At 40.1% G+C, this 25,490-nt stretch overlaps 1 protein-coding gene across 1 annotated transcript in view; it reads right to left on the minus strand.

Annotated features, from left to right (window-relative positions):
- Positions 1-25,490, minus strand: part of LOC139737247 (dystrophin-like) — a 466,340-nt gene that overhangs the window by 192,338 nt on the left and 248,512 nt on the right. The window contains exons 39-40 of the mRNA XM_071647923.1: positions 11,915-12,138; positions 10,646-10,832 (exon numbers count right to left, since the gene is read on the minus strand). Coding sequence (XP_071504024.1) covers positions 10,646-10,832; positions 11,915-12,138 — 411 coding nt within the window. The remainder of the gene's footprint in view (positions 1-10,645; positions 10,833-11,914; positions 12,139-25,490) is intronic.

A 25,490-nucleotide genomic window follows, 5' to 3' on the forward strand; every position in this document is an offset into this window, starting at 1 on the left:
GTGCCCATAGGGAGAAAGAAAGAGGGGTGGGGAGGGGAGACGAAAGAATACACCCCTACCTCAAACAGCAAACAGCAACCAAAAAAGTTCTGATACACAGGAAAGAAAGAGAGGGCAGAGTATCCTTGGGTGAAAACTTTGGCAAACAGTTATCTTATCTGGCTAGTAGCCTCAGCGCCAGGGAATGGTACGCCGAGACTAAACAGATCAGAATCACGATGAGGGTACGGAGCGGACAGCCGAATGTCCAACCAGAGCAAATATGCAGGCATCCTCCATGTCTACGCCTCCCTTCAACCCTCCAGCTCTCTCTGTTTCTCTCTCTCTCCTTTTCTTTCTCCATCTCTTCTACTTGTCTTTGTCTATCTCTTTTTTCTTTCCCTTATTAACACCCGAGCACCTCACCTCCTTCAGAAGAAGAAAAAAACAAGAGCTCCTGCTTTCACCCTGACACTATTTAAAAGACAATGCTAGACAGTTTATTCTGTTTTCCTTAATATCCATTTTCTCTTTCCTTTTTCTCTCCCCCCCCCCCTTCTATCTCTCTTTTTCAACCTCCTAGCTCACCTTTATTTTTTTTTGTAGTCAAACAAATAAAGACGGTTTTCCCTTGAAGGGTCACTAAAGCAAAACATGACTTGAGAAGACAGAGAAGAGCAATGGGTATCGAGAACGCTCGCGGAAATTGACGAGAAATTCAACCAGTGCAAACACACACTCCACACTCTAACACACACACTCACTCACACACACACACACACACACATACACACTCAAATTATGATGGTAAAAGTCCTGCAAGACTTGAGACATGAAATGAATCAAAACAAGGCCAGCCCCCCTCTTTCCTTCTCTTCCCCTTTACCAGCTTCACCTTGCCGAGGCTTCGGGCACCCACTCTTGAGAGTTCTGGCCTCCCTACCAACAATGAATATTGCACCCCGGAGCAGAAGCCTACATCCTCCAGCTCCACCCGATGACAATCTCTTGTTTAACAGTCCCCAAGACCGGAGGAGATGAGACCATTGGATGTAAGTTAGAGCGGAACATAACAAATAAAAGAGAGACTGAGAAAGAACAGAAAGAAGGATGGGAGAAGAGGAGAAGTGACAAGAAAATACAGAAAGAAAGGAAGAAATGAGAGTAGAAATAGAGAATAGAGTCTCGACAGAAATGAAATAAATTCCTTCAGGGTTGTCAGCTATCTGTTCAGGGCATCCCCGATCATACCAATTTCTGATTAACCATATAATATCTTTATCAAAATGTGTACCTGTCCCACTGTGTGTGCTTCACCAAGCCATGATTAAACTAAGAAAAGTAACCCCCCCCCCCACCCACCACCATTACCCTCGGCCCAGCACAAACTGTTTTCATATCGACAAAAGGATGATATTGAGCCATGAGAGAGAGCCACATCGGAGGGGATGAATTCATACACGTACCGTCAAGACCCACCCAAGGCATTCATCTGTCCAGCCAGAAATACCTCCAGGGTGCGTTAGGCACGAGATATAGTCTCTGCTATCACTCCTGCATAGTGACAGAAGATGAAAATTGTTTCTGGGATCCATCTAACCTCCACCACACCACCACTCATCCAGATGTTTTTTTTTTTCTTTTTATTATTTTGCATTTCAGGACGCGACCTCTTTTTAGAGTTGCTTTTCCACAAATCCCTGACTCCAAATTATGATATACATGCCCAAACATCTGATTTTTGGATGATTACCACAAAAAGATGTCACAACAAGTCCCATAATCATTCAAGCAGGTATAGCACTCTGCATTTTGCAAAATTTCGACAAAGGCAAATGTATGCGTATCTATGATTAAACCTCCACACTGCCCAACACACAAAAAAAGGACAAAAATGTGGAAACCACAGGACAAGCAAAAACAGAATATAAGTGAAGATGCAGGAGAAATTGTCCAACCTTCTCCACAGCATGAGACTGTGTCCTTCATCTCCATGGCGACTGTCGGTCTAGCGGCAAAAACCACATTCCACAGAAAACATTCGAAATGGTCGGCGAAATCGATTGGAAGCTGAATTACTGTGGAGAGGAAAGGAAAATGTGCTGCCGATTTTTCCTGGAATCCAAGTAGGGGAAGATTAATCGATTCATGAGAATAAGTTGTTACAAATTTCACAGCCTCCGCAGATAGCAGCCACGCACTGTGGTGGAATCGCAGACAAACCACGGACAAGTTAAAATGTGTCGAGATCGGACATGCAGCGTTATGCCATCAAAGGGAGGGAGTTGACTGAGTGCCAACCCAAGTCATAAAGCAGCTCCTCCCATTAACTTAAAGTCCACCTTTTTAATTTTTCAAGCCGGCACCAAATCCAGTAAATAAGGGCAATTCCTTTATATTTAAAAATAAAAGAGGGGAAAAAAAGATATTGAAGAAAAATCCGTGCCTCTGGCAGCTGCACTTAATTGCCACCAACACCGCTACCTTTGGTGCTTTTCCCTCTTTTTCTTCTTCTCTCCTTTTTTTGATAAAGGTATTTAGCTGTACTCTCACATGCCTGATCCTTCTTTTTACTTAAAAAAGATTTAATTATTCAGGGACCATATTAACATTTTTCTCAGCTTTATTCTATAAGCATTTCAATTCAGCTCCTTCCTCTTACTCTTTCCCTATAGCTTAATCTCCTTCCTATTTTCTCCATATTAACTCGTAATTCAGGTTGAGAGAACTATTCCTGAACCTGTCATCTCCAATCACAGCAAGTGAGAATGAAATCAGTTTATTAAAAAAACAGGAACATAGAGAGAATTTAATATGGGGACTTTGACACAACCCCACACAGATTTTGCCACTGTTATACTGCCCTGTGGGGCAGGATATTATTCTATTGCCTCATGCTCCAATTCTCCCTTGAAAAGATTATCCCTATTGAAGTCTACCCCTCTTGATTAAGTTTCAATGCAACAAGATGCACAATGCAGATTAGAGGGGAAAAAACTATACAGTCCAGTATATTATACATCAAGTGCGGCAAAGGGTAAAATTTTCTTACTATTTGTTTGACAGTACCTCATTATTTGTGTATGAATGTAGACCTGCTACAATGAAGTGTTACATGTTCCCTTCTGCCTCAAGATCACATATAATCACGTATTTCATGTCAATACACACAAAATAGTAGTTTCTGTTTGAGCTTCTCTGCTGTATCTAACTCCTGTAATGCAATAAATGTTCACGGAATGACATTTTCATGGAATGACATTTTCACGAATTACCACTGGCATTCAATGCAGATATGGTGTAGACAAGAGCTTTTGTGTGCATTTCAATTTTGCAGATTTTGGCACTCATTTTACGAAATAAAGATGCATACATAAATGTATATCTGGCTTTTCAGTAACTGATGTAATCCATTGACATGAGGAGGTTCTTATATTCCCCGGCCATTCTGAAATTCACTTTTGGATAATGTGATGTGTAGTGTCATTACTGTGGGTACTGTGGTATAATGGACTCTAGACTTTGAAACAGAAGTTCCCGGGTTCAATTCCTGCCAAGAGCCTTCGTACTCGACAATGTGATTCTATCCCAAGATATTCCTCTACCATCCAGGCGTAATAATGGTACCTGGTAACAATGGGGTAATACCAATGGCAGGGCCCTCTGGTAGAGCAGCGGTAACACTGAAGAGGCTACCCTGGGGTAAATAAGACCATATTCTATAAGTATCATTATTCCTCAACATTAATCTCACAAAACATAATTGCTTTTCATATCTTTGGAGAAAACGTCAAATTCGCTTTTCTAGTACTCTGGCAGTGCAGACCTTTTTATATTAACTGGAGGAGAATGCTTCTTCCCTTCCGGTTTCAATCATTTTTTTGAAATTGGAAATGAGCATCATAATCTCCTAAGTGTCGAGAAATCCCTTGGCATGAATTGTTAGTGACATGTTTACCATATTACTTTGGGGCAATACTTGGCCAGATCGAATCAATAACATTACTAAGCTGGTTGCTTAGCGACATGTGTGATTTTTTTTTTTGGTCACAGTTCCTGTTCTGATTTCTTTTCTTTTTTTCATGCATGTTTCTTCAATGTTTTTGTGCTTTCTCTATGCAGACATTCCAGGTGATTGACCGTCTGTCCTATAATTCACAATGGACAATAACATGTCACACTGCAAAGTGTACTGCTTGATAATCTATGCTGTCCTGGGCCCTGTTTTATGAAGAGTCAAAATTGATTATATAGTTGATTTCAACTGTAAGTCTATGGCAGCCTGTGTAGTAAGGAAATTTAAAATCGATTTTATCTTTTGATAAAACGGGGCCCTGATTGCATAACTATTAATACCAAAGTTTTTTTTTTGTCGTTTTGTTGATTTGTTTTTGCTTTTGCTTGAGCTTGTTAAGACTGCACGACTACACGCTAAAAGCTCTGAGGAAATTCTTAATCACAGTTTATTCCCTTGGTTACTACGCATTAAGGAATGTTTGCAATGGTCCCTTTCTTTATAGCTCAAAACAGAGCAAACAAAATCACACATGGATGGGACTACATGGTATAGTCAAACATCATTTTGCATATGTGATGAACAGTGATATCTAGAGGACATAATTTCAAATCATAATATTGTAAACTCAGGGTAGGATACATCACTCCTATGCAGTCAATGTAACAATCTTGTTACCGTGGAAACTCAAGACAAAATGTCTGCTTTACTGTTATCTGAACTGTACATGTATGTATACGCGTTTTCTTAGAAATTTATCGGATGAAAACAAAAAAGGACCTATACGACCACTACATACAAAAACAAAGGTGATACACTTGGCTGCAGAATTTTACCAAGATAAACAAAAGATGAACTTATTGATTTAAAAAAAAGGGTGGTTCAAACAAAGTTCAGATCATAAACACTGACAAGGAGGACATGTGATTGGTTGTATCAAAGGGACTTGTCACAAAGCTGCCCCCCCCCCCCCCCCCCCCCCCCCAAATGGCTTCGGTATGCTATTAAGAGACTCAGCGGAGTGGTTTGATATCAATCTGGGGGTAAAAAGTGCACTATGCCGGTTCAGGCTGCCTTAAATGACTGACAAAGTGTTGCTAAAAGGTATTAATGGCATATTTTACATCCACCCATCTTGTCCAATTCCTTCATTCTATCATCCATGCCTTTTTTTTCTTCTGGTTCAGGCTGCTCTAAATGTTTGACAATGAGTTGCAAAAAGGTATCAAAGACATACTTCACTTGTTAAATGGTGTTAATGGTATTTTCACTGCTGCTGCACCTGTGCAATCCCTTTGTTCTTTTGCTCCTTTTCAAGCTTATGTTTCTTTCCAATTCATTACCAGTCCGCTTTTTGTCTCTCCAAATATCCTTGTACTTGTCTGTGTGACCTCTATCACATACATGTAGTATTTTCACTGTATACCTGGGGGTATTTCATAAAGCTGTTCCTAAAGTTACAAATGACTTAAGAATGACTGGTGATCAGTTCTTGTGCTGAATTATTGCAATTCTGATAAGTATGGCACATCAGAACGTGTTCCAGTCGTTCTTAAGTCGTTTGTAACTTTAAAAACAGCTTTATGGAACACCCTCCTGATTTGCTTTAATATACTTTGGGATTGAATTTGAATGTACGAAAGTATAAATCAAGTACGCACAAATAAATGTCTCTCTCATATAGTGAGAGAGTTAATTTCCCAGAAATTCCAGCTTTGTTTTCATGACAACAGAGTTGCATGTAATGAATTGAATGCATTTTCCTGTCCAATGGAATATTGGGTATTTTTAATTTTTCTCATGTTTGGCAAGTTAAACTCTTTCCACCATACCTTTCATCCTAGCTTCTCCTCCCCCCCCCCAAAAAAAAGTAACCCTAAATTTCCCCCCCCTCCCTCTCAAAAGAAAAAAAAAAAGGTCCGTTTGTGATAGCTACTCGTGAGTTCTGATAGCTTTGAGTCAAAATCCCTTCATTTTGTTGGTACTGGGGCACCTAGCGTGGAGTCGAGGAACCAGGGTGGACAGTTGGTAACTTTACTTTGTAGGTATCGCATACTCGAGGTTGGCAAACATCTGCATTTGACACAGGAAAAATGGATGGAGGGGGGGGGGGAGTGGAGACAAGTAGAGACCAATAACATACTTGATACGGGTGTTCATCACATCAACCAGGATGAGTTCACCGCACTTTCCTCACTCTTTTTACCTTCCCAGATATCTTTCCCCGACTATGTTACTCTGCCTGAACTTCTAACTCTTTCTCCCTTTATTCTTCTTCACTTCTCTCTGTCCCTTCTCTCTCTCTCTCTCTCTATTTATTATACCTTTCTCTCTCTCTCTCTCTCTCTGCATCTCTACAAACATGGTCTTGATAGATCACACTTGAAAAAAAAAATGTTTGTGGCGTGCTGGTACATTTGGAAGGAGTTATCATCATATTCACCTTGAGCATGACCATGAAACAGTTCAGAGAGATGGAGTTTTTAACCCGTTGAGGATGGGCTAATTTTGCTCCAACACACATTTCCCATAGACACCTGCCAAAGTATACCTGGGACTCATCCTCTAAAGGTTAAGAAGAGTATGAAGACTAACATACAATATCACAGTTAGTAGTCAAGGTGTATTTCATCTTGTCACACATATTATGTACACTACAAATGTGTTTTTTTTTCACTGTGTTTGTTGAAATGTCTGAAGACAGAAACCAAATTTGATACAGCAACATCTCTTGAGTTCAGAAAAAGCACATTCTTCTTTTCTTTTTTCATAACCAACAGTCTTTCAAGACAGACAGTGTATGGCTGTATGATAGGCAGAGGTGAAGTATAATGCTTGTGAGGATCATTAACCTTTTCTGTGCCATGACTTTGGACAGTGTGTACAATGCTGTAGGGTTTTTTATATCAATAGCACACAATTGGTAAAAACAAAAATGATGCAGACATACCACAAGGAAGGGGTGAAAGAGAGAGTGATGGTTGTTCATTTATTTATTTTTTAATGTGTGTTATTTTACTCACATAATAGCTTGGCTTGCCTTCTTCCTATCTATCTAATCTTTCCAAAAGAATCTATCTGCATACGAATACATATTTCCTTTCAAGTTTAAAAGCACTATCGTATATGTTGAGTTCTGTGCAACGATCCTTTCAGTGAATGCAATGCTGTTGAGTATGAACCTTGTATACCACTACGCAAGGAAAAACAAGATGACTAAATGCTTCAATTACACAACAGGATAGCATTCAAGAGTTAGTACAGTGTGCAGTACATTTCAAGTTCATGACAGGTTTAATGAAAAGGAATGATATTCAGAGTATGCAAGACTCTGAGAGCCACACTCATTAGCTGAAGTAAAATGAGTGGAAGAGTATCGCTGCCTTGCTGCCTCAATACTATAGAGGAGTGTCAGCCTGGAGACAGGAGGATGAGAAGTGTGGGAATATGTGATGCTGCCAGCAAACCTGATCATCATCCTCTATGTGTGAAACCCTGCAGACTCACCCAGCACCGTCTTTGAGCACCATTACCCCAAATACCGCGAAATGGATGCCGGACAGCACTTTTTTTCTTTCTTTTTTTTTTCCCAGGGAGTACACGTGGCTGCATGTGCAAACACAGCCGTACCATCCCATCTCTAGAGACAACACACTTCATGTCGTTTCTCTGCGAGAAGACACGCCACAATAATCGAAGTCAAAACCCGATCCTCCCCTACCCCCGTCCCCGCCCCTTTTTCCTCGTGCTGTCATTGAATCTCCTTCAAATCTTAACATTTTTTGGAATGGAGCTGGGGAAACAGGTTGCAGTATCGATTACAGTGAAACAGCCCCACTAGACCCCGAGGAGCGTTCAAATTTGATCTCTGGGGTCCGCGGAGACCAGTAATCGGTCGATAATGGGTTAAGCATCTCAGCTTTGTGGGATACAGGGGATCAGGTCATCATTCTCTGCCCATTCCTCCCCTATCACCTCCTCCTCCTCCTCCTCCTCCTGGGTTCTTCACTGTTTCCTATCCTAAAAACTGAATCCTCCCTTGCCACAGATTAAACCAATACTGATCACAGTTCGCTATCCTCGCTATCTTCTCCTGACTAGTTGCCATGGGAGACGAGACTGCATCATCATCGGATGAAAAGTTCTTAACATCTGCATTCTTATGTAGGGTAGTTGGGCGAAAAAATAAGATGCTTTACAAGCTCTTCTCTGCTGCATTATTTGAAAATTGAATTTAGCATTCATTCTGGAATATTTTCTTCAAGGGATATATGGAATTAATTTGAAGTACAGTAATCCATTTTTCACTGTGTTCTTAGCAATAAAAAAATTTTGTGTTCTCAAGTTCACACAAATCAGCTTCAGACAGTTTCTCTAAAGGTATTGAAACAATGTCAATGCTATCAAAGTTCTTTTATCACTACATTTAAGTTCTTCTCAAAACTCATCATTCCAATTGGCAGAGAGAACAGACCGATGTACACTAACATAAATATATACCCTCAAAAAATAAAACATGACAAAATGTTCAATCTTCTGAGTCAGGAATATCTGGTGCGGCTTTCATTCTCGCCGTCTCAACATACCGCGAAATCTAATCAGACGAACAACGCCTCTCTGTCGCCTGCTAAGTGGATCTCGTGATGAATGCTATCAACTGTGACATACATGAAAAGAGAGAGAGAAATAAAACAACGAAAGGTGCCATCTCCTATTAGGCAAAAAAAAGGACAACAACAAAAGAATATGAATGATTTCGATTATTAGGAATTTGACTCTTTATCTCTTAGCACTCTCGACAGTGGATAGTTCGGTGAAAGCACGCACTCGAAACGGGAAACCGTCTCAAAAGGGCCGATAATGACGCACCGCGCTTTCTGGCCAAATCATCCCCCTGGAAGTTGTTAATCTTCTTCTGAGTGCTGCCGTAAACAGGGTAAGGCGAGGGGGGGGGGGGGCTGTTTGCACGTAAACATCAGGCTGCTGTTTGAGTAAATACCACACCAGCTTCTATTTGCCAAAATAATTGGCGAGTTGGGCAAGATTTCCGCACAGTATGATGAAGGATGTCAATATGAGACAATATTGAGGAGCCTCACTTTCTAGAACCTAATTGGGAACTTTGTATAGTGCTTCATAAACTTTGAGAAGTTTCTGTTAATGATATGATTCATAATACAAGTCTGCATTAAAAAAAAATAATGATAGAACTTAGGCCAGTGGCTTGACAACACCTGGTGCGATGTCAGTTAGTGAATGAACAACATCAAACCAAAATATGCGCCTTTAACTGCAATTTGATTTTTTTTTTTAAATGCTGTACTTTCAAAATGAGACTGATGATCAAGCAAAACAATGATCTGGCAGCACCATAATCATTAATTGTATGAGACAGAGTTAAACATGCAACACATACATGTAGCCTTCTAAGGACTGCTGTTGTCAAAAATCCAACGACATTGCATACAGGAAAGTTGCCAGTGGTAATGGTGGCAGAGATAATGGCAACCACATCTTTCAGATTGTGTCTGCCCCAATGGCAACTTCAGACATTCTACAATGGGATTATCTGCAATATAATCAGTGGCAGCAACAAACATGAGTGAAGTGAGCAAATGGCTTTGGTAGGGCTGTCAACCACCACCCACACTGCACACCAAACAACATACTTCGAACTGCAGCAAATTTCACTTACCACCACCATCCTCATCGCCAGAAACAATCAATACACTTATCAATACATCAACTTCTCAAAATATCTCCAATATAAAATTTCCTGACAGAAGAAAGTGAACCTGGTAATCACAAACAGCACACTTGCAATTCGCATTCCTCTCCCTAACAATGTTTTAATACGCAGACAGTCCCCCATAGCACACTGATTCAAGTCCTCAATGTCAAATTTCCAGTCAATTGCCACATCATGAAGTTTGCTACACACTGTAGCAGTAACAACCACCTTTCATTGATCATTCAAACATCCACATACACCGAAATTGCAATGCTAATGTCTAAAGATTACATGATAAAAAATAAACTCAACCCTTATGATGCCACTTGTCCATCTCTTCAACAGAGCGACAGGAGCAAAGAAAACTTTTTTTTATCATGGCATTCTCTAAATGATATCATTTACACTGCTCTTAATCAAAAGAACCATTACGCCTAGCAAAGTGCACTTAAAAATATGATAAATGCAGACCATGCGCTAACTCTCAATCACACATATAAAACAATGTTTCTACTAGTTTAAAAGGTTAACAATTTGATGAACTGAATCTAATCTGTGGTAGAATATAAAGATATAAACTTTGCGTCATCACCATGGCATCAGAACGGTTAAATTCTATACAACACTCCACACACACACAGGCACGCAATCCACTCACTTTATCCTCAGCGGCAGAAGGACACATGTCCACAGAAGTGTAATGCAATAAAAACATATGACTGCAAATTGAAATCACTATTTTAAAGTGTTTTCATTGAGCAGTTATACTCCAGTGACTTCATGACTTTATTTCATGTGCAATTTGTTTTAGGGTTGTGCTTTTTTCTTTGTTTTTTTTTAAATTCCTTGACACTGCAAAAATTTGCCCTTCTGCCATGAAATTGGCCCTGGCTGTCAATTTTTACAAATAGGTCGCTCACCTTTAGATGGTCCTCCTGCAAGGAGAAGCTCTCGAAGGCTGCGCCCGTTAGTTCGGGCACCTTCAGCTTCTCCCCAGTGCTGGCCACCCTATCCGAGAGTGCATTGGCCTCTGACAGCAGCGAGCTGAAGTCAGCCGACGGCGGTGGTGCAGGAGCCGGCTCGGATTCTATGGTAGCTTCTTCGAACCTTGGAGGCAAATGCACAAGAGAAAGGGAGAAAGAAAGAGATGAATATGACAATGCACAAAAGTTGGAGGGGACGATAGAAATAAATGAAGCAATGAGAAATTAATGAATAAGATATGGAGGGAAATAAATGGAAAAGGGGAAAAGGAGAAGGGTGGAACGGTGCATACATTTTTTAGCGGAGCCCGGGAGTGATTCCCGCGGGCTTAACTGAGATTGTACGACGCATTCATGAGCGCAAGTGATTGCCTCAATCAAATAAAGGAGACCTTAGTGTCAACTGAGTGAGAAGGAGGAGAGGGAGGTGAAAAAAAAAGTGGGGGGGGGGGGGAAGAATGTACCGATGGTCTCGGGGTACACCTCACTTCAACGTACTTACACATTGTCTTCCCATGAATATATACATACAGTATTGTACATTTATATACACATATATTTATATAATTTTTAATAGCTTATATGAGAGAATAACTCTACTCTTTTTTTTTCTTTTTTCAAATTTTGCCGAATGCTTTCTTTTTCTATGCATAAAGGACAGATCCCCCCCCCCAAAAAAAAAAGGTGCATTCTACTTCAATTTGTTGACATTAAACAGGAATTTATGGTTTTGCTTAATATAAAGATACAATATTGAAAGTAAAAGCTGTTATTTTTAGCTGTAGCGAGAAACAAGCAGACTCAACCTTCTACAATATAAAAAAAGTACAGCCAAAGAAATACTTTTACATTGCAGTATTCAAAATATTTTTCAATTCAATGAAATAATAATTCAAGATCTGTGATTATCATTTTACATAATAATAAGATTTGGATCGAAGAGAGAAACATGGGTTTTATCAAAATTTTGCATTTCACCTGCCTGTCACCTTCATTCAACCGTCCTATGCATTTCAAAGATCAAAATATCATAATCAACAAAAGATGAATTTTGAAGTTTGTATTGCCTTGACCACAGCTGTTGAACAAATATCATTACTGTCATGGGCCGTACATGATGAAACAATTTAAGTTTAGCTTTTATATTGTGTGATGAAAGCAAATACAACTGTACAGTTTGACGAAAATCACAAAGCTTAAACTTACTTGTAAGTTGTCTTAACTTCCGTGACGGTCCTCTCAACAAACACCTCCTCGCGGACGGGTTTCCGGAACTGGGCAAAGTGTCCCTCGATTTCTCGCCACCTGGTGTTCACGCGCAGCATCACCGGCTCGGCAACCTGCCTGGCGCCCCCGGTGCTCAGCTGCTGCGCATCGCGATTCAGCTTTTCAATCTCCAGCCTCTTCTGCTCAAACTGGTTCTGGATTGCCTGTATGAGGCAGAGTGAGTGCAAAGGACTGGACGTTATCTCATCAAGTATGTTAAACTTTTGACAACTTGATCTGTACTCTATGGGAATAAATCTATGAACATAGGGCTAGTTAATGTTTTAAGAAAGAAGAAATGGAAGTTGACAAATTGAAAAAACACTTATGAAGCTGACAGTATCAAAGTTACATGCACAATTCATTCATCTTGTAGAAAGAACAAAAGAAAAAGCATCTGTTAATTAATCAGCTTCAGTGTTCAATAAAATACATCATCACTGGACTTGTGGGACCATTCTTATAGTTTCTACAAGTTTATCTAAATTGGTTTTTTGGTCCACATGTCAATACAGTATCATTAATGAACACTGTTAAACTGATGAGAAAGTTGAAATTCAACAATATCAGCATTTTGAATGAGTGATTATACAGATATTGGTTCACACAACATTTCAGAGCCTGTATGTCTTCTAATTTTTTTAAAACAAAATAACTAACATTTTTATTTGCATAAAAAAGTTTTAATGTAAACTCATAATTTTTCTGTGTCTAATAACTAAACACACATATACACACATATGAACACACACACACATAGCACCAAAATACACTAGCTCACACTAACATACAAAAACACATACACTCCAGAAGCCTAGCAGCCCCCTTCAAAGACATCAAGATCAAACTCACATTACTACACAAGCAATGGACGACCACTTTCTTCACTCTCAAACATTCTTCCCACCAGCCAGCACCAACCCCGCCCCATCCATTCCCCCCTTACCCCCCCCCCCCCCACACACACACACACATGCCATCATCAGCAAACATCCTCAGTTGACACACAAAGGCATGTCACAGGCAGAGAAGGAAATGAAAAAAAACACACTGAAAGAGAAAATGTAACAAGAAACCACAGGAAAGGTAAACATAGCGTGTGCTTCAGTACGGTGGAACCTCGTCAAACTGGCAAGGTCAAAATTCTCCGGCTCGGAGTGTGAAGTGGCGGGGGGGGGGGGGGGGGGGGGGGGAGAATCAAAGAGAGGAACTCTTGTCTATATTTGCTGCTCCCAAAGGTCTGATCTTACCCTGATATGAACACACCAAAGGGGTTCCATTTGACATCAGCAAGCTGCAAACTCTTCAGAATACTTAAATGTATAAAGGAAATACATACAGCATTGCAGCACTCTAGAATTCATTTTGCTTAACCCCATGCCTCTATATTCCTGGTGGGGCCCTGTGTAAAGTCTATGGAATTCTGAGAGTCTCACAGGGAATGGAGTCAGCAAAAAGAGGTTCACTGTACTCTGTGACTATACACACGCCTTCATGCATACATTGTACAACTGCATAATAAAACATTAATACAACAGCTATGAATGATGCAGAGATATACCTATACTGCTGACTGCAGAAAATCCATCCATGTCGCTCATAATCCTACAGGACTTTCCTCTGAACTTGAACATACAGCCTAAGACAGGTTGACAGCATTTTCCTTTTTTTTTCTTGCTGACATAAGAAACTTATGATACTTGAAAGTTTCACAAATCTATTATGAAACATATATTAGATTGCCATAATTTTCTTATTCAAAATCTGATTTGGATGAAATTTTTCACATTCTTCATGTTTTGCTTTACTAATTGCCTATAGGTCAACTTGAACATGACAGTGGAAATTGCAAACTACTGATATACTATTTTTTTATTTAGAGGCATCATATTTCACACCTTTTTTTTGTAATGGAAAGTAAGCTTTGGTTTTGCCATTTATCGAAATGTTATCTTGTTATATGTATTTGCCAATACATCATTGCATTTACTGAACTATAATTAGCTTCTCTGTTTCAAAATGTATTTCAATGATATTTTAAAATTGTTTTGTTTAGTCATATGTATTTCATTCTATTGCTTTGCAGAAATATGAGAAATAATTTCAATTCAATTTAATTCAAAACAGGTACATTACATACACAGAGTGTGTTTTGGCAGCATTCCAGTTCCCATGGTGTTCTAATTTGAGAAGGAGAGCAACAGTGTGTTTTTGCAGTCAGTTGAATGAAAAAAAAAGCAAAGAAAAAACTTTGAAGGTGAACATTTAGTCCATATTTCAGCAAGATATGGAGACATGGTGGATATTTAGGTACAAAGGTTTGACAAGACAATAATTCAATTACTTCCAAACATCTTAGCACCGTAGTATCTTCTCAGCTCATTAACCCATTCAGGACGGTTTGATTTTGCTACAACATGCATTTCCCATAGACACCTGTCTGTGTATACTTGGGACTCATCCTCAACGGGTTTAAGTAATGAAGTATAACTGGCAAATCTTTCTCTACAGTGTAAATGAAAGAAAATGAGTAGGAATGAGATGGAGCAACACTATACCACAACCTTCTCCCACGACTGGATGGCTAGATGTACACTGCACCACTCCAAACAAACAGATGAGCACATTGTTGCCATGGTTACATACTACCCAATCTGTTTGGGTCCACTGGGGATGTGGGATATCTCAAATTTACCATGGGCGAAGATTATTTATGCAGCTCCACAGAATGCACCTGTACATTCATTGTTAATGCATGGGGTAAAGCCGTCCACTTTTGGCAAGCAACATAACAGCCCGGGGAAAATTGTACCATACCTCCTTATACCGCAGCACCACAAACAAACATACGTGTTGCCATGGTTACCCCAACCATTTCTCTTTGGCCCATAGGGATTGGAGAATGCGTCAATTCATTTGGATGTGATTACAACAGCTTAGGGGTCAGGAAGCCCTATCAGGTATTAAGTGCATAAGATTGGATCGTCCATCAGCCACTATCCTGTTACTCGTCAAAATGGCTGATCTACTTCTATACCCCACCCAGCCCAGGTTTCCTTCCAATCTATATTTCATTAAAATCCATGTTGTATCTTGTATTCTTGGATCTTTGCATTTTATGCTGGCAACACATTCACGTGATGGTGGCATATGCTTTCAGCAAAACAAGAACTTCAGTTCATCAATGTTAAAAAATCAGTTCAAAAATGGGAGAAACAAAATATTTGCTCTCCTGAAAATTCATGATTTTGAAATAAATGGGTCTTGTCACCCCAGAGACATTAAGTAACAATACATTGAAGAATCTTGTAGGCAGCACATGCTGTCTTCCTCTTCATGTTTCATGCATACTACATCAGCAAACGATCAAAAGGAACCTTCATTATACAGCCGACACAGAAACCTTCCACTGGGACTATTGATGTCACAGTGAGGGAAAGTTATCAAAATCCAGAGAATTGATGTGTGTGGGAGCACAAAAGACATACAAATGGTATGCCTAAAAACTAAGAATAAGACATAGGTCAAAAAATCACAGTTTGATGACAACGCAGGGAAAGTATTTTCAGGAAATCATTTTGTTGATAATCAGTGTGTATTCCTGCCTGGTATTTTATACACCCTGCACTTGATATATACACACTTATATTACCTCATACAAATTAACAAAAAACAACAACACAAAAAAAACAAAAACATTTCATTTCGTTTGTACAACCCCCTCCCCTCCTCCATTTGATTTATAAAATCATTGCTTTAACGTGGCATCTATTCAAAAGACCAACATCAAATTGCACCATCATATTTTATTCATCGCTCAATTCTCGACTGCCCGCGATTATGAAATTTGACTCATTTGCCTTGGAGGAGGGAAATTGCCATTTGTACCCACATTGCATACCAAATAAGTTCCTCTCAAGACTTTCTCAGAAAGGCTTCTTTTTAAAGTACAATTGCACATTCTGTGGCTGCAGATGTGTTTGTTTATACACTAATTTCTCTGTTTGTTGCTTAGACTTGTAAATTTAGCATGTTTTGGCCCTGCGGGTATCAACGTATTGATTTGATAGGCAACTTGATTTCCTGTGTGTCAAAGGTCTTCCAAAAGGCACATTAAGATTCGGTTTTGTTCATCAACATAGGCAATTTTCTGCATAAACATACCTACACTTGTACATACATGCATTCATATGTATACAAACAGACATACTGTAATAATAGCAGTACTGAAAATAGAATGACTTATGGAGTATGTGATGTTCAAAGTACTTTAACAACCAACAGAAACTACTATTAACCCGCTGAGGATGGGCTGATTTTGCTATAACATGCATTTCCCATGGACACCTGCACGAGTATACTCGGGACTAGTCTTCAACGAGTTACGTGAATAAAGTGTGTGGAATACATGGGAACATAAGGCAGGTTGAACCCATCCCCCCCCCCCCCCTCAATTCTCATAACATGCAAAATCGTGTCCACACTACATATTGCTGTTGATCCCTGAGACAACCATCTCAGTAAGGCACCAGTGGAGATTTGGGGCTGCACAGGGAGCTCACAGTCAATAACTGTGATAAAAACAGCACTTCAGTTATCATAAGTTCACATTCAAGAATGAGATTATTTGTGATTGACAGGTAACTGCGGGCAGACAGTGTTCTAAGAGTATAAGAAGCCCCCCCCCCCCCCCCCCAAAAAAAAAAAAAGCAAAAAAGATGATACTAACTCACATATTCCTGGTATATACAATGTCACCCCGGTAGTCTATTTCAAGTCTTCTTTTTTTTTTGGTACACTCTTTAAAATGTACATTTAAACCCCAATAAATAAAAATCGGAATGACAAAACATTTTGATATTTTGCAGAGAGCATGTCTCCAGAATATGCTACAAATATAGAAAACATAACACTCAGTACACTTTTAAAACAAGAATCATGCACACACGTACACAAACACATACTGGCATACATACACATACATCTGCACAATCAGAATTACTCAGCTTTCTCCAACATCACACTGTATTAACTGAACTAGATTCTTTCTCCTCCCAATATACATGTAGCTCTGTACTGACATGCCTGCTACATCTCGATATGGCTCGAGATAAACATTTCCCCCACGGGAGAAAATTACTTCAAACATTTTGGGATAACAACACAACATGGGACGACAGGAGACAGCAAACGGACGTGGCAGGCTACAACCAAATATCTTCCCCATCAAAACGGGGCTGCTTGCGTGACGGCAACGATTTGGGGAATTTTGGAGAACTGTTTGGATTAGGCTGGACCAGAAGCGCTTGGTTTATACCGCGGACGAGGTGTAAATGACTGACAGGGGATCTTGATGATGATTTGACTGACAAGAAAAAAAAAAATTGTTTGATGATGAATGGAAAGGGGAAATATTATCATGAAACCTTATGGGCAATTCCGCAGTTAGTAACGTTACATTTGAACAAATTTAGATATTTGTTTTTACTACTAAATTACCATTTATTCATTTCAAGCCAAAATTATGTCAAAAACATGTTCATCATTCCCAGGTTTATGATACAGAAAAGAATGAATACAATCCAAGAAATATTAGAATTGCTATGGCAACTTAAAGGGCTGGTTAGTAACGTTACGAAAAAAGGACATGACAAAAAAATCAATGTCTTGTAACAAAAAGTGTGCAAAAATTCAAGTTACTTCAAACAAAGTGTTGCATTAATTTCAATTATTGCATCATGACAAATGTTCACACAATGTTTTTTAGCAGTTCGACCAATAATTTCTTAGCTAGACCCCCAAAAGCATGGTTAGTAACGTTACGGTTAGTAACGTTACATTTGTCCGGAGTAATTCCGCAGGTCATTTCACCCTTTTGTAATTGACAAAATGTCACATGACTTCTGGAGTATTTAAATGTATTTATCTTTTACCCTTTAGCAAAACTTTGAGGAAAACATTTCAAAGGAACCCACTGTAATTTGCATTTAAGTGAATTTCAGCATCCCCAGTCCCACATGTACATTTTAAATGATGGTTTTAGATCTCGCGAAATCAATCAATACGAAAGATAAAATCTACTGAATTTGAAAGACCTTAATGATTGGTGAACATCCATGGCATTAGTTGATACCTAGATTAAAGAGTAAGATAAAGAGGCACATTTCTTTTATCCATGTCATGTCCACCTAACTGCGGAATTGCCCTTATAAGGGGCTGTAAACTGCATGTAGTTGGTGAAAGGCTAAAGGTCACCTTAAAGGCATTGTTTAAAGGGATCGTATAGTTTTGGTTGAGACTTAATTTCAGGTTTTTATCATTTTTGGTGAGATAGTGAGAAACGTCTTATGAAATATGAAAGAGCATGTAATTCCAAGAGGGATTCAATGTTTATTTGATGAAAATTGGTTTTGAAATGGCCGAGCTATCCAAAACAGAGCGATCCTAATAAAGTGTGGGACCCACCTTTTATTACGATCGTTTTGTTTTACTTTGTTTTTGGATGTTTCAGCTATTCCAAACCCGATTTTTCTCAAATAAACTTTGAATTCCTCTTAAAGTGGTATACTCTATACTATTTCATAAGTGTTTTCTTGGTATCTCGCAAAAAAAAGTTAAAGCCCAATTTTCATCTCCACAAATACTGTACCATCCCTTAAACAAAGTTTCCAGTTTGAAAGTACAAAACTCAGCTACATGCTTCTACATGCTGTAGTATCTTTGAAACTGTGCGGAAATGAAGCCATGAAAAAAAAGAAAGTCGTATGGAGAGGTTCTTTTGCTTTGTTTTGTTAGTTTGTTTGTTTTTTGGTGAGGGGAGGGGATGGGGTGCTCTAATATGCATCGATTTATGCATATCCAGCAATAAAGATTATCCCTTAACCCACTGAGGACGAGTCCCGAGATACAATGAAAAACTCTTTTTACATTGAAAGAGCCTCTGATACCAAATTTAAACTTGAGAAAGGTATCAATGTTGTTCATCTGTTTTGTTTCATTTCTTTTAACCCCTTGAAGATGCGCTGACTTTGCTACAACACGCATTTCCCACAGATAGATAGATAGAGTACACTTGGGACTCGTCCTCAACGAGTTAAAACTGACTTCTTATAACTTTTTGGTAACAGAACATATCCAACACAACTGTATAGAATGATGAAATAGTGATGTGTTCACTGTAAAGCTCCTTGAATTTGATGCATCACAAGTCCCTATAACCTGAATAAAGCAGAATGAAATGGATAACATGACAATGGTAATTTCATGTGTAAAGTGAATTCAGAGTTATTGCTGATCATCATAGCTGCTTTTCACCCATGCTGACGATACAGATTGTATTCAAATTTCCTACCACTGAAAACAAGAAAATTCACATCTTATATTCATGCATTTCATTCTCAACTCTCACTCTTTGGAAAACACAAGCAGAATGAAATGGATCACACATAACATTGGTCATCTCATCTGTTAAAGGAAATAACAGTAAACACACAAAAATCAGTATTTGTATTCACGCATTGTTTTTTCTACTTTTTACCCTGTTGAGATGTGAGGTGCCCGCCACACTCTTCTGTATCCAGATAAAGGCCACACATGAGCACCAAGCCAGGAGATATGCCAGCAGCTCAATTTCTACATCCAACATGATCGCCTCTAACCGGCTCCAAGAGAGAGAGATATAGATAGATGGGGGGGGGGGGGGGGGGGGAAGAACTGTGACCCGCTCAGAGAGGGGGGGGGGGGGGGGAGAAGGAAAGAAGGAGAACTGAGAACTGCTTCAAGAAGGAGAGATTGGGATGTAGAGAAAGAGAGAGGGAAAGAGTCTGAGGCGTGATAATCCTGAGCAAAGACGGTGCAATGAGCAGCTGTCTACTTCTGCTTCTGTGCGTGCACAACTCTCACGTCGTTAGGTACTGCTGGGGTCATCGAAAACCTCTTCAGACGAAATATTGTTAACAGTACAGGCAGATTAAAAAAACCCTACGAGGGTAACAACGTGCCCTGTGTTTACTGGGCTACAAAGTTCTTGCGAACGTCCATCACACTTGTACCTCCTTATTCAAGTCTGCTGGTACGTTATGCATATTCCTCTTGCTTTTTAGCGAGGATGCAGTGTATGTCCCACCACAATACGGTCACACAAAAGTCTGATTCCTTCACAGGATATTGGGGAATGTTCTTCTTTGCTGGGAATTAGATTCTGTTTGCTGATTACAAGATCTAGAAATGATGACTACCCATCACTTTCACAATGGTAATGATTTGCTTTTTTTAGTCTCCTCTTCAAATATTTGGTACGACATTAGCATAAGATACAACACAAATGGTTGGAATGGACTAAGTACAACAAAATGTACACACTGTAAATTTCAAAATGGTTGTAAAAGCTTCCCTGTGATTTGGCAGGGCCCACAAGTGTACCTGATCAATTCAACAAATATTCTATTCATGTAGAGTTCCTGGACAGAATCATGTATATCGCTTTAATATCGAAATTGGCTGCCAGTTTAGACAAGCCAAACTCCTATCTCTCAAATTCTCATTCTTCACCATTTACTCTGTCTGCCAGAATGATGACTTGTAGACTTCACAAACGATTCTCCTGCCATAAGACTGGCTTCAGATGGCTCACAGTGACTTGAGAAAAGTGGTAACCTCCTTCTAAAAGTTGAGAAAAGTATCACTGCTATTGAATCTTCATCAAGCGCCGGCAACTTCACTTCCTCACAGCGGAATGTGGCGTGGGGAGAAACAAATCAATCTCGCAAGAGTTCCTGTCCATATGCCTATGTCCTCTCGATCCAACACAAGGTCACATGCAGGCATCGGAAACTAGACTGATGCAAGTTGAATACTCCTCCATCTTCCCACATGGTGACCGTAGCAACAACGTGACTGTATCTATGTAAATCACCATTCCTCACTTCAGTACATTGAGCATTAAATATCTGGATTGAGAATCAGTTTTCAAGCACATCCACTCTTTTACTGATGCCAGGTTGCCAATCTCAACACCATCGGCGCAAATATAGGCAGAAACTAATATCCACGCTGCAAAGTTTGTTCGGGTCAGGTTCAGTTTGAATCATGCATTCTGTCACTTAACATCATGGGGTATGAGTCAAAAGTTATTCCTTTTCCAAAAAAACAAAAATAATGATAATAAAAATCACGCTGAGAAATTTTAATTTCCTCTGCCTTATCTGAAAGTATGTAATGACAGTGAGTGAGGCAGCGTCAGAATCCAGGGCAAAATGTCGCCATCTACAGTAGATCACATGCTAAACTAGGCGTAGGTAATACAATAAACTGTAATCAGTCCATCTACAGTGGCAACTGCAAACACCATTACGGGTACTAATCACTGGCCTGGTAGGTCACTGGAAAACAAAATAATGATCACATTCCACGAGCAAGTTTCTCTCTATTGCGTCGGAGTTTAAGAGCTCGAAATAAGGCATTATTCCTGCTCGACTTCAGCAATGTCTTTCTTGGTATGCATTTCCAGACAGTCGCCCACTCAGCGGGGCTTGCGCAAGGTGACACACTTTAGCTGCACGTTGCTATGGCAACATCCCAGCCCGACACGCACTCATGTCGGATGGGGTCCGAGAGCTGTGAAATCAATGACGGGCCGTCGTTCTGGGGCAGAACAATGACGCTGTTTGATGAGGCGGGGGATGATGTGGAATGAGGATGGACGCAAGAATAGCTGTCCTTGACGAGGCACAAAAATCACAATCAAGCAGCTCGCCTTTGAGGGATGACATCAATTCTTCTTGTTGCTGACACAATTGTGTAGGCGTACAAATGACAGCACAAAAATGTCAGGTATTCCAATTAAAATCCGATCCCGTTCCACATACTCTTAAGCCAAAGAAAAATAATCATATTGCTCAGCATACTGCCATTACATACAGCACATTTCTGCACCAATCACACAATACAAGAGTCTGAGCAGCATGACTGGATCATAGAAACGACATCCAGGGGTCGCTTGCACTTTTCATCCTCCTCCTCCTCCTCCTTCTCCTCCTCCTCTTCCTCCTCCTCTCCCTCGTCCTCACACGATGTATTAATAGAATGTGTCCTCCCTGAATTCACCTCATGAGCCAGACTTGCAGATAAGCGAGATTCTTTTTTTCTCTCCAAGACAGTAAAACATGAGTAAGTTGTTGGCTAAAAGAATGTCAATCATTCAAAAATTCCCCTTCCACGACTTGCACTCCCCCCTTACATAAACCCCCCACATGTGGGCATGTGTTTAAACAGAGGTGGGACCTCTGATATTCAGAGTGACAGCAAAGTTGATGGCTGTGACCAGAAAAAAAAAGGTAAGAGAATTTCTCCGATGACTGTTGGACGAGTTTATCGTCTGTATTTATTTATCTTTTTTTTAACGTAGAAGACACCCACCCAAACGACTTTTCAATACCTCCCTACAGCTGCTTTCCCTGTCCGTCACCCCCAAGCCAGCTTGGGAAATCGAAGAAGGCAGAGAGACGCACAGTGCGGATCTTGTCGTCACTTTCCAACAACAAAGCACGAAATAATGTCGTATCACTCGCGGATGCCGCACAAGGGTCTCGCTGTCTCACGAATGTAATGGTGCGAAACATTTGGGAAAGATATCCCGTTCTCTGCAAGCTCTGTGTTCAGTATCAGGGGAGACAATACGCAGTGTTGTAACGAAAAGGAATTGGGACTCTCGAATCGGCGAATATGCGAGATGCCGGAAGAAGTGGAATTCAAGAAGCAGAACTGCTTTGGTGCCCAGCTGACCGACTGACAGAGAAGCTGTAGGATTCTGACTTCAAAATTTTCTTCAGGAGGTAACTTCCATGACATCGTACAGCCGAGTGGATTAGGAAGTAACTAACTTTGCAGAATATTTTCCAGCTCAGGACACTGGCCTTTCACAAAGTAATCAAGCTCACCCCACAGGTAGACTGTGCTAAAGTTCACTATTAAATAGTGTACAAATGCAAGCATACATAATGAAGAATTTGAGACATTTTGTTGGGTGATGGGGCAGGGTTCTGATGAGGAAGGCAAGAAGATGACGCCATATATCAAAACTTTTTTATGGAGTTGGCCAGACAGGAAGTTTGTCATAAGTCAATAAAACCCAAGAACAATCCACTCTGGCACAGGTGCAACTAATCAACAGGAGATGGTAAAGGCAAACCGTCGAGGAGAGGAAGTTTCGTCCAACACGATGCACCAAATTGACAGTCAAAAAGATGAAATCTGGAAGTAAATGATGCTTAGAAGAGATCAATTAATGTAATTCTCAGCAATGCCGGTGGAATGATGCCGATCAGATGGCATAACTATCGCCTTCCATCAACCTTGTACTAACAAGATGCCTCAGCGAGTGTCTGAGCAGATACGCAAGTAAATCACGGCAGGCTCGGAAGCAGAGTTTTAAAGAAGACTGAATTTATGGTTCCCTCCCAATGACGCCAGTCTTGTAACAGTTAGAACTCGAAGCTCGACGCATAAACAGCACGACATCCTAGGCCCAGTCACAGTGACATTTTTCCCCTCTATTTTTTTCTCTTCCCCCCCTCAACCGCCGCAGACATGATCAGTTACATACGTTACACCACAGACTTGGGTCCATGTGTGGCGGACTGTAGTTCTCGTCTTCAGAAACTGACAATAGAATTACGAGAACAAAAAGTTCATTTGCGACTCCGCGCTTGGTCGCCACTGTTTTGCCATCTGCTGAACCAGGTAATCGCCATCTGCTAATGGAAACTTAACTCAATACTCCTCGCCAAAACTTAATCAAGATTCGCTGAAGTTGGGCGGCAAAGGGGAAAACAATACCGAAGATAAAAACAGAATTTGTTTCTAGTTTCTTGCCTGTGGCTATGTGTCTCGCATCGCTCGGAGACTCTACTATCTTCTTTTCCTACAATCTCATGTCTTCTATATCCTTATATTCATTTTCAATCAGCCAGAGGCAGAGCCAAATAGAGATAGAGAGAGAATGAAAACAGGAGGCCTGGAATCAAAGATAGCTGAGCAAACTTTCATTCCAATTTTAAAGCACTGTGCAGTCAGCGTTGTGTGTGCTAAAGCATCAAGTGGCCCATCTTGATTTCAGTCGACCAGTTCCATAGCAAAATTCTTCAAGTCTTGCTCCTCCATTTTTTCTTTCTTTGCTTTCCTTTTTTCACTAGGATGGATGGTGTACAATGTATCAAGTCACCTTGGCTTCCCTGTAACTGAACTCCAGCTATGCTATCTCGCATCCAAGGAATGTACTTTTCCCTTTTTAGATGAACTACTTATTATTCTTTCCAAATGTGTTCCCAAGGTCTTCCCATCAATAAAATGAGGAAGACATGTCAATCAGCTCTGATTTGCTACCACTGTTCCTCAGCAGCTAGCAAAAGATAAGAAGTCCACTCAATTTGCAGCTTACCCACACATAACAATTTTGAATATTCATAAAGCAAATACCAACTGATGTGAAATATTTAGTCAGTTCACATGTAAGATCTGAAAGGGCTACCATTTGAATATTGAATGCTACCATGCTTCAGATTTCATGCTGAAACAAATTAACTTGTAAGTGAAATACTCTACAAAATAAAAACTGTATCAATGGTTCAGACAATTACAGCTAAATGGATATAATTGCTTTCAATACCATGATATTTGGGGAGAATTTTGTCCTCATACTGAAAATTAGAATGTGGATTATCATCTATTAGCATACACAATTAATCAAGCAAAACAGTCCTCCTATGAAATCTGACTCAATACACACAAAAAAAAACTACTACACATTCCTTAAAAGATTTTAAAGGCATGGAGAATTGACTACAAGAAATGTGACATAGAGAATGAGGAGGAGTCAGTAGTACTATAAACCAGAAAACCTGAAAATCACTCATAAAAGACAAGGGGAACAGCTTCTGTAACAACTCAGAGCAAGACAGAAAAGGCAATAAGGAAGAGAATACAGCAGAGTTGCCGACTTTGTCATAATCCATTAAAATGCTTGAAAACATCAGCACAAAGTCGGGATTATGTGCAGGAGAAAGCCAAGCACCTCCTCTCCATACGAACAAGATCACCAAGAGAAGCCCATCTTATCATGAAGAAGAAGAGGAAGAAAAGTTCCTTTGCAGTCTGAGATGGGGGCACATCATCCAGGGGCGATTTTGCCACAAGGAACTCTTCCAACACAGCCAGCTTCTTTTTTCGTCCCAAGATAAAATTCCTCCAGGATCCAGATTATTCCACAGACTCCGTGCCTCTGAGACTGGGTAGCCTCCCGTCTCTTAATGGAATTACAGGGGGGCAGAACAGAGGAACGCCGACAGAAGAAAGCCCCGTCTCTTCTCACCCCGCTCCCTGGTTCCCACGGCAACAAGAGGAAGGGATGGGATGTCCCAAGAGAGGGGAGAAGGTGCTAGAGGAATTAGAAGTAGTAATTGAGATGGGAAGAAAAGTAAAGAGAGTTTGGCAGTTAGTGAAGATGAGGAGAGAGAGAGAG

This window comes from Diadema antillarum, unplaced genomic scaffold, assembly GCF_040938485.1.
Source record: "Diadema antillarum isolate AM-2024a unplaced genomic scaffold, OU_Dant_1.0 seq00000687_RagTag, whole genome shotgun sequence".
Taxonomy (NCBI): Eukaryota; Metazoa; Echinodermata; class Echinoidea; order Diadematoida; family Diadematidae; genus Diadema; species Diadema antillarum.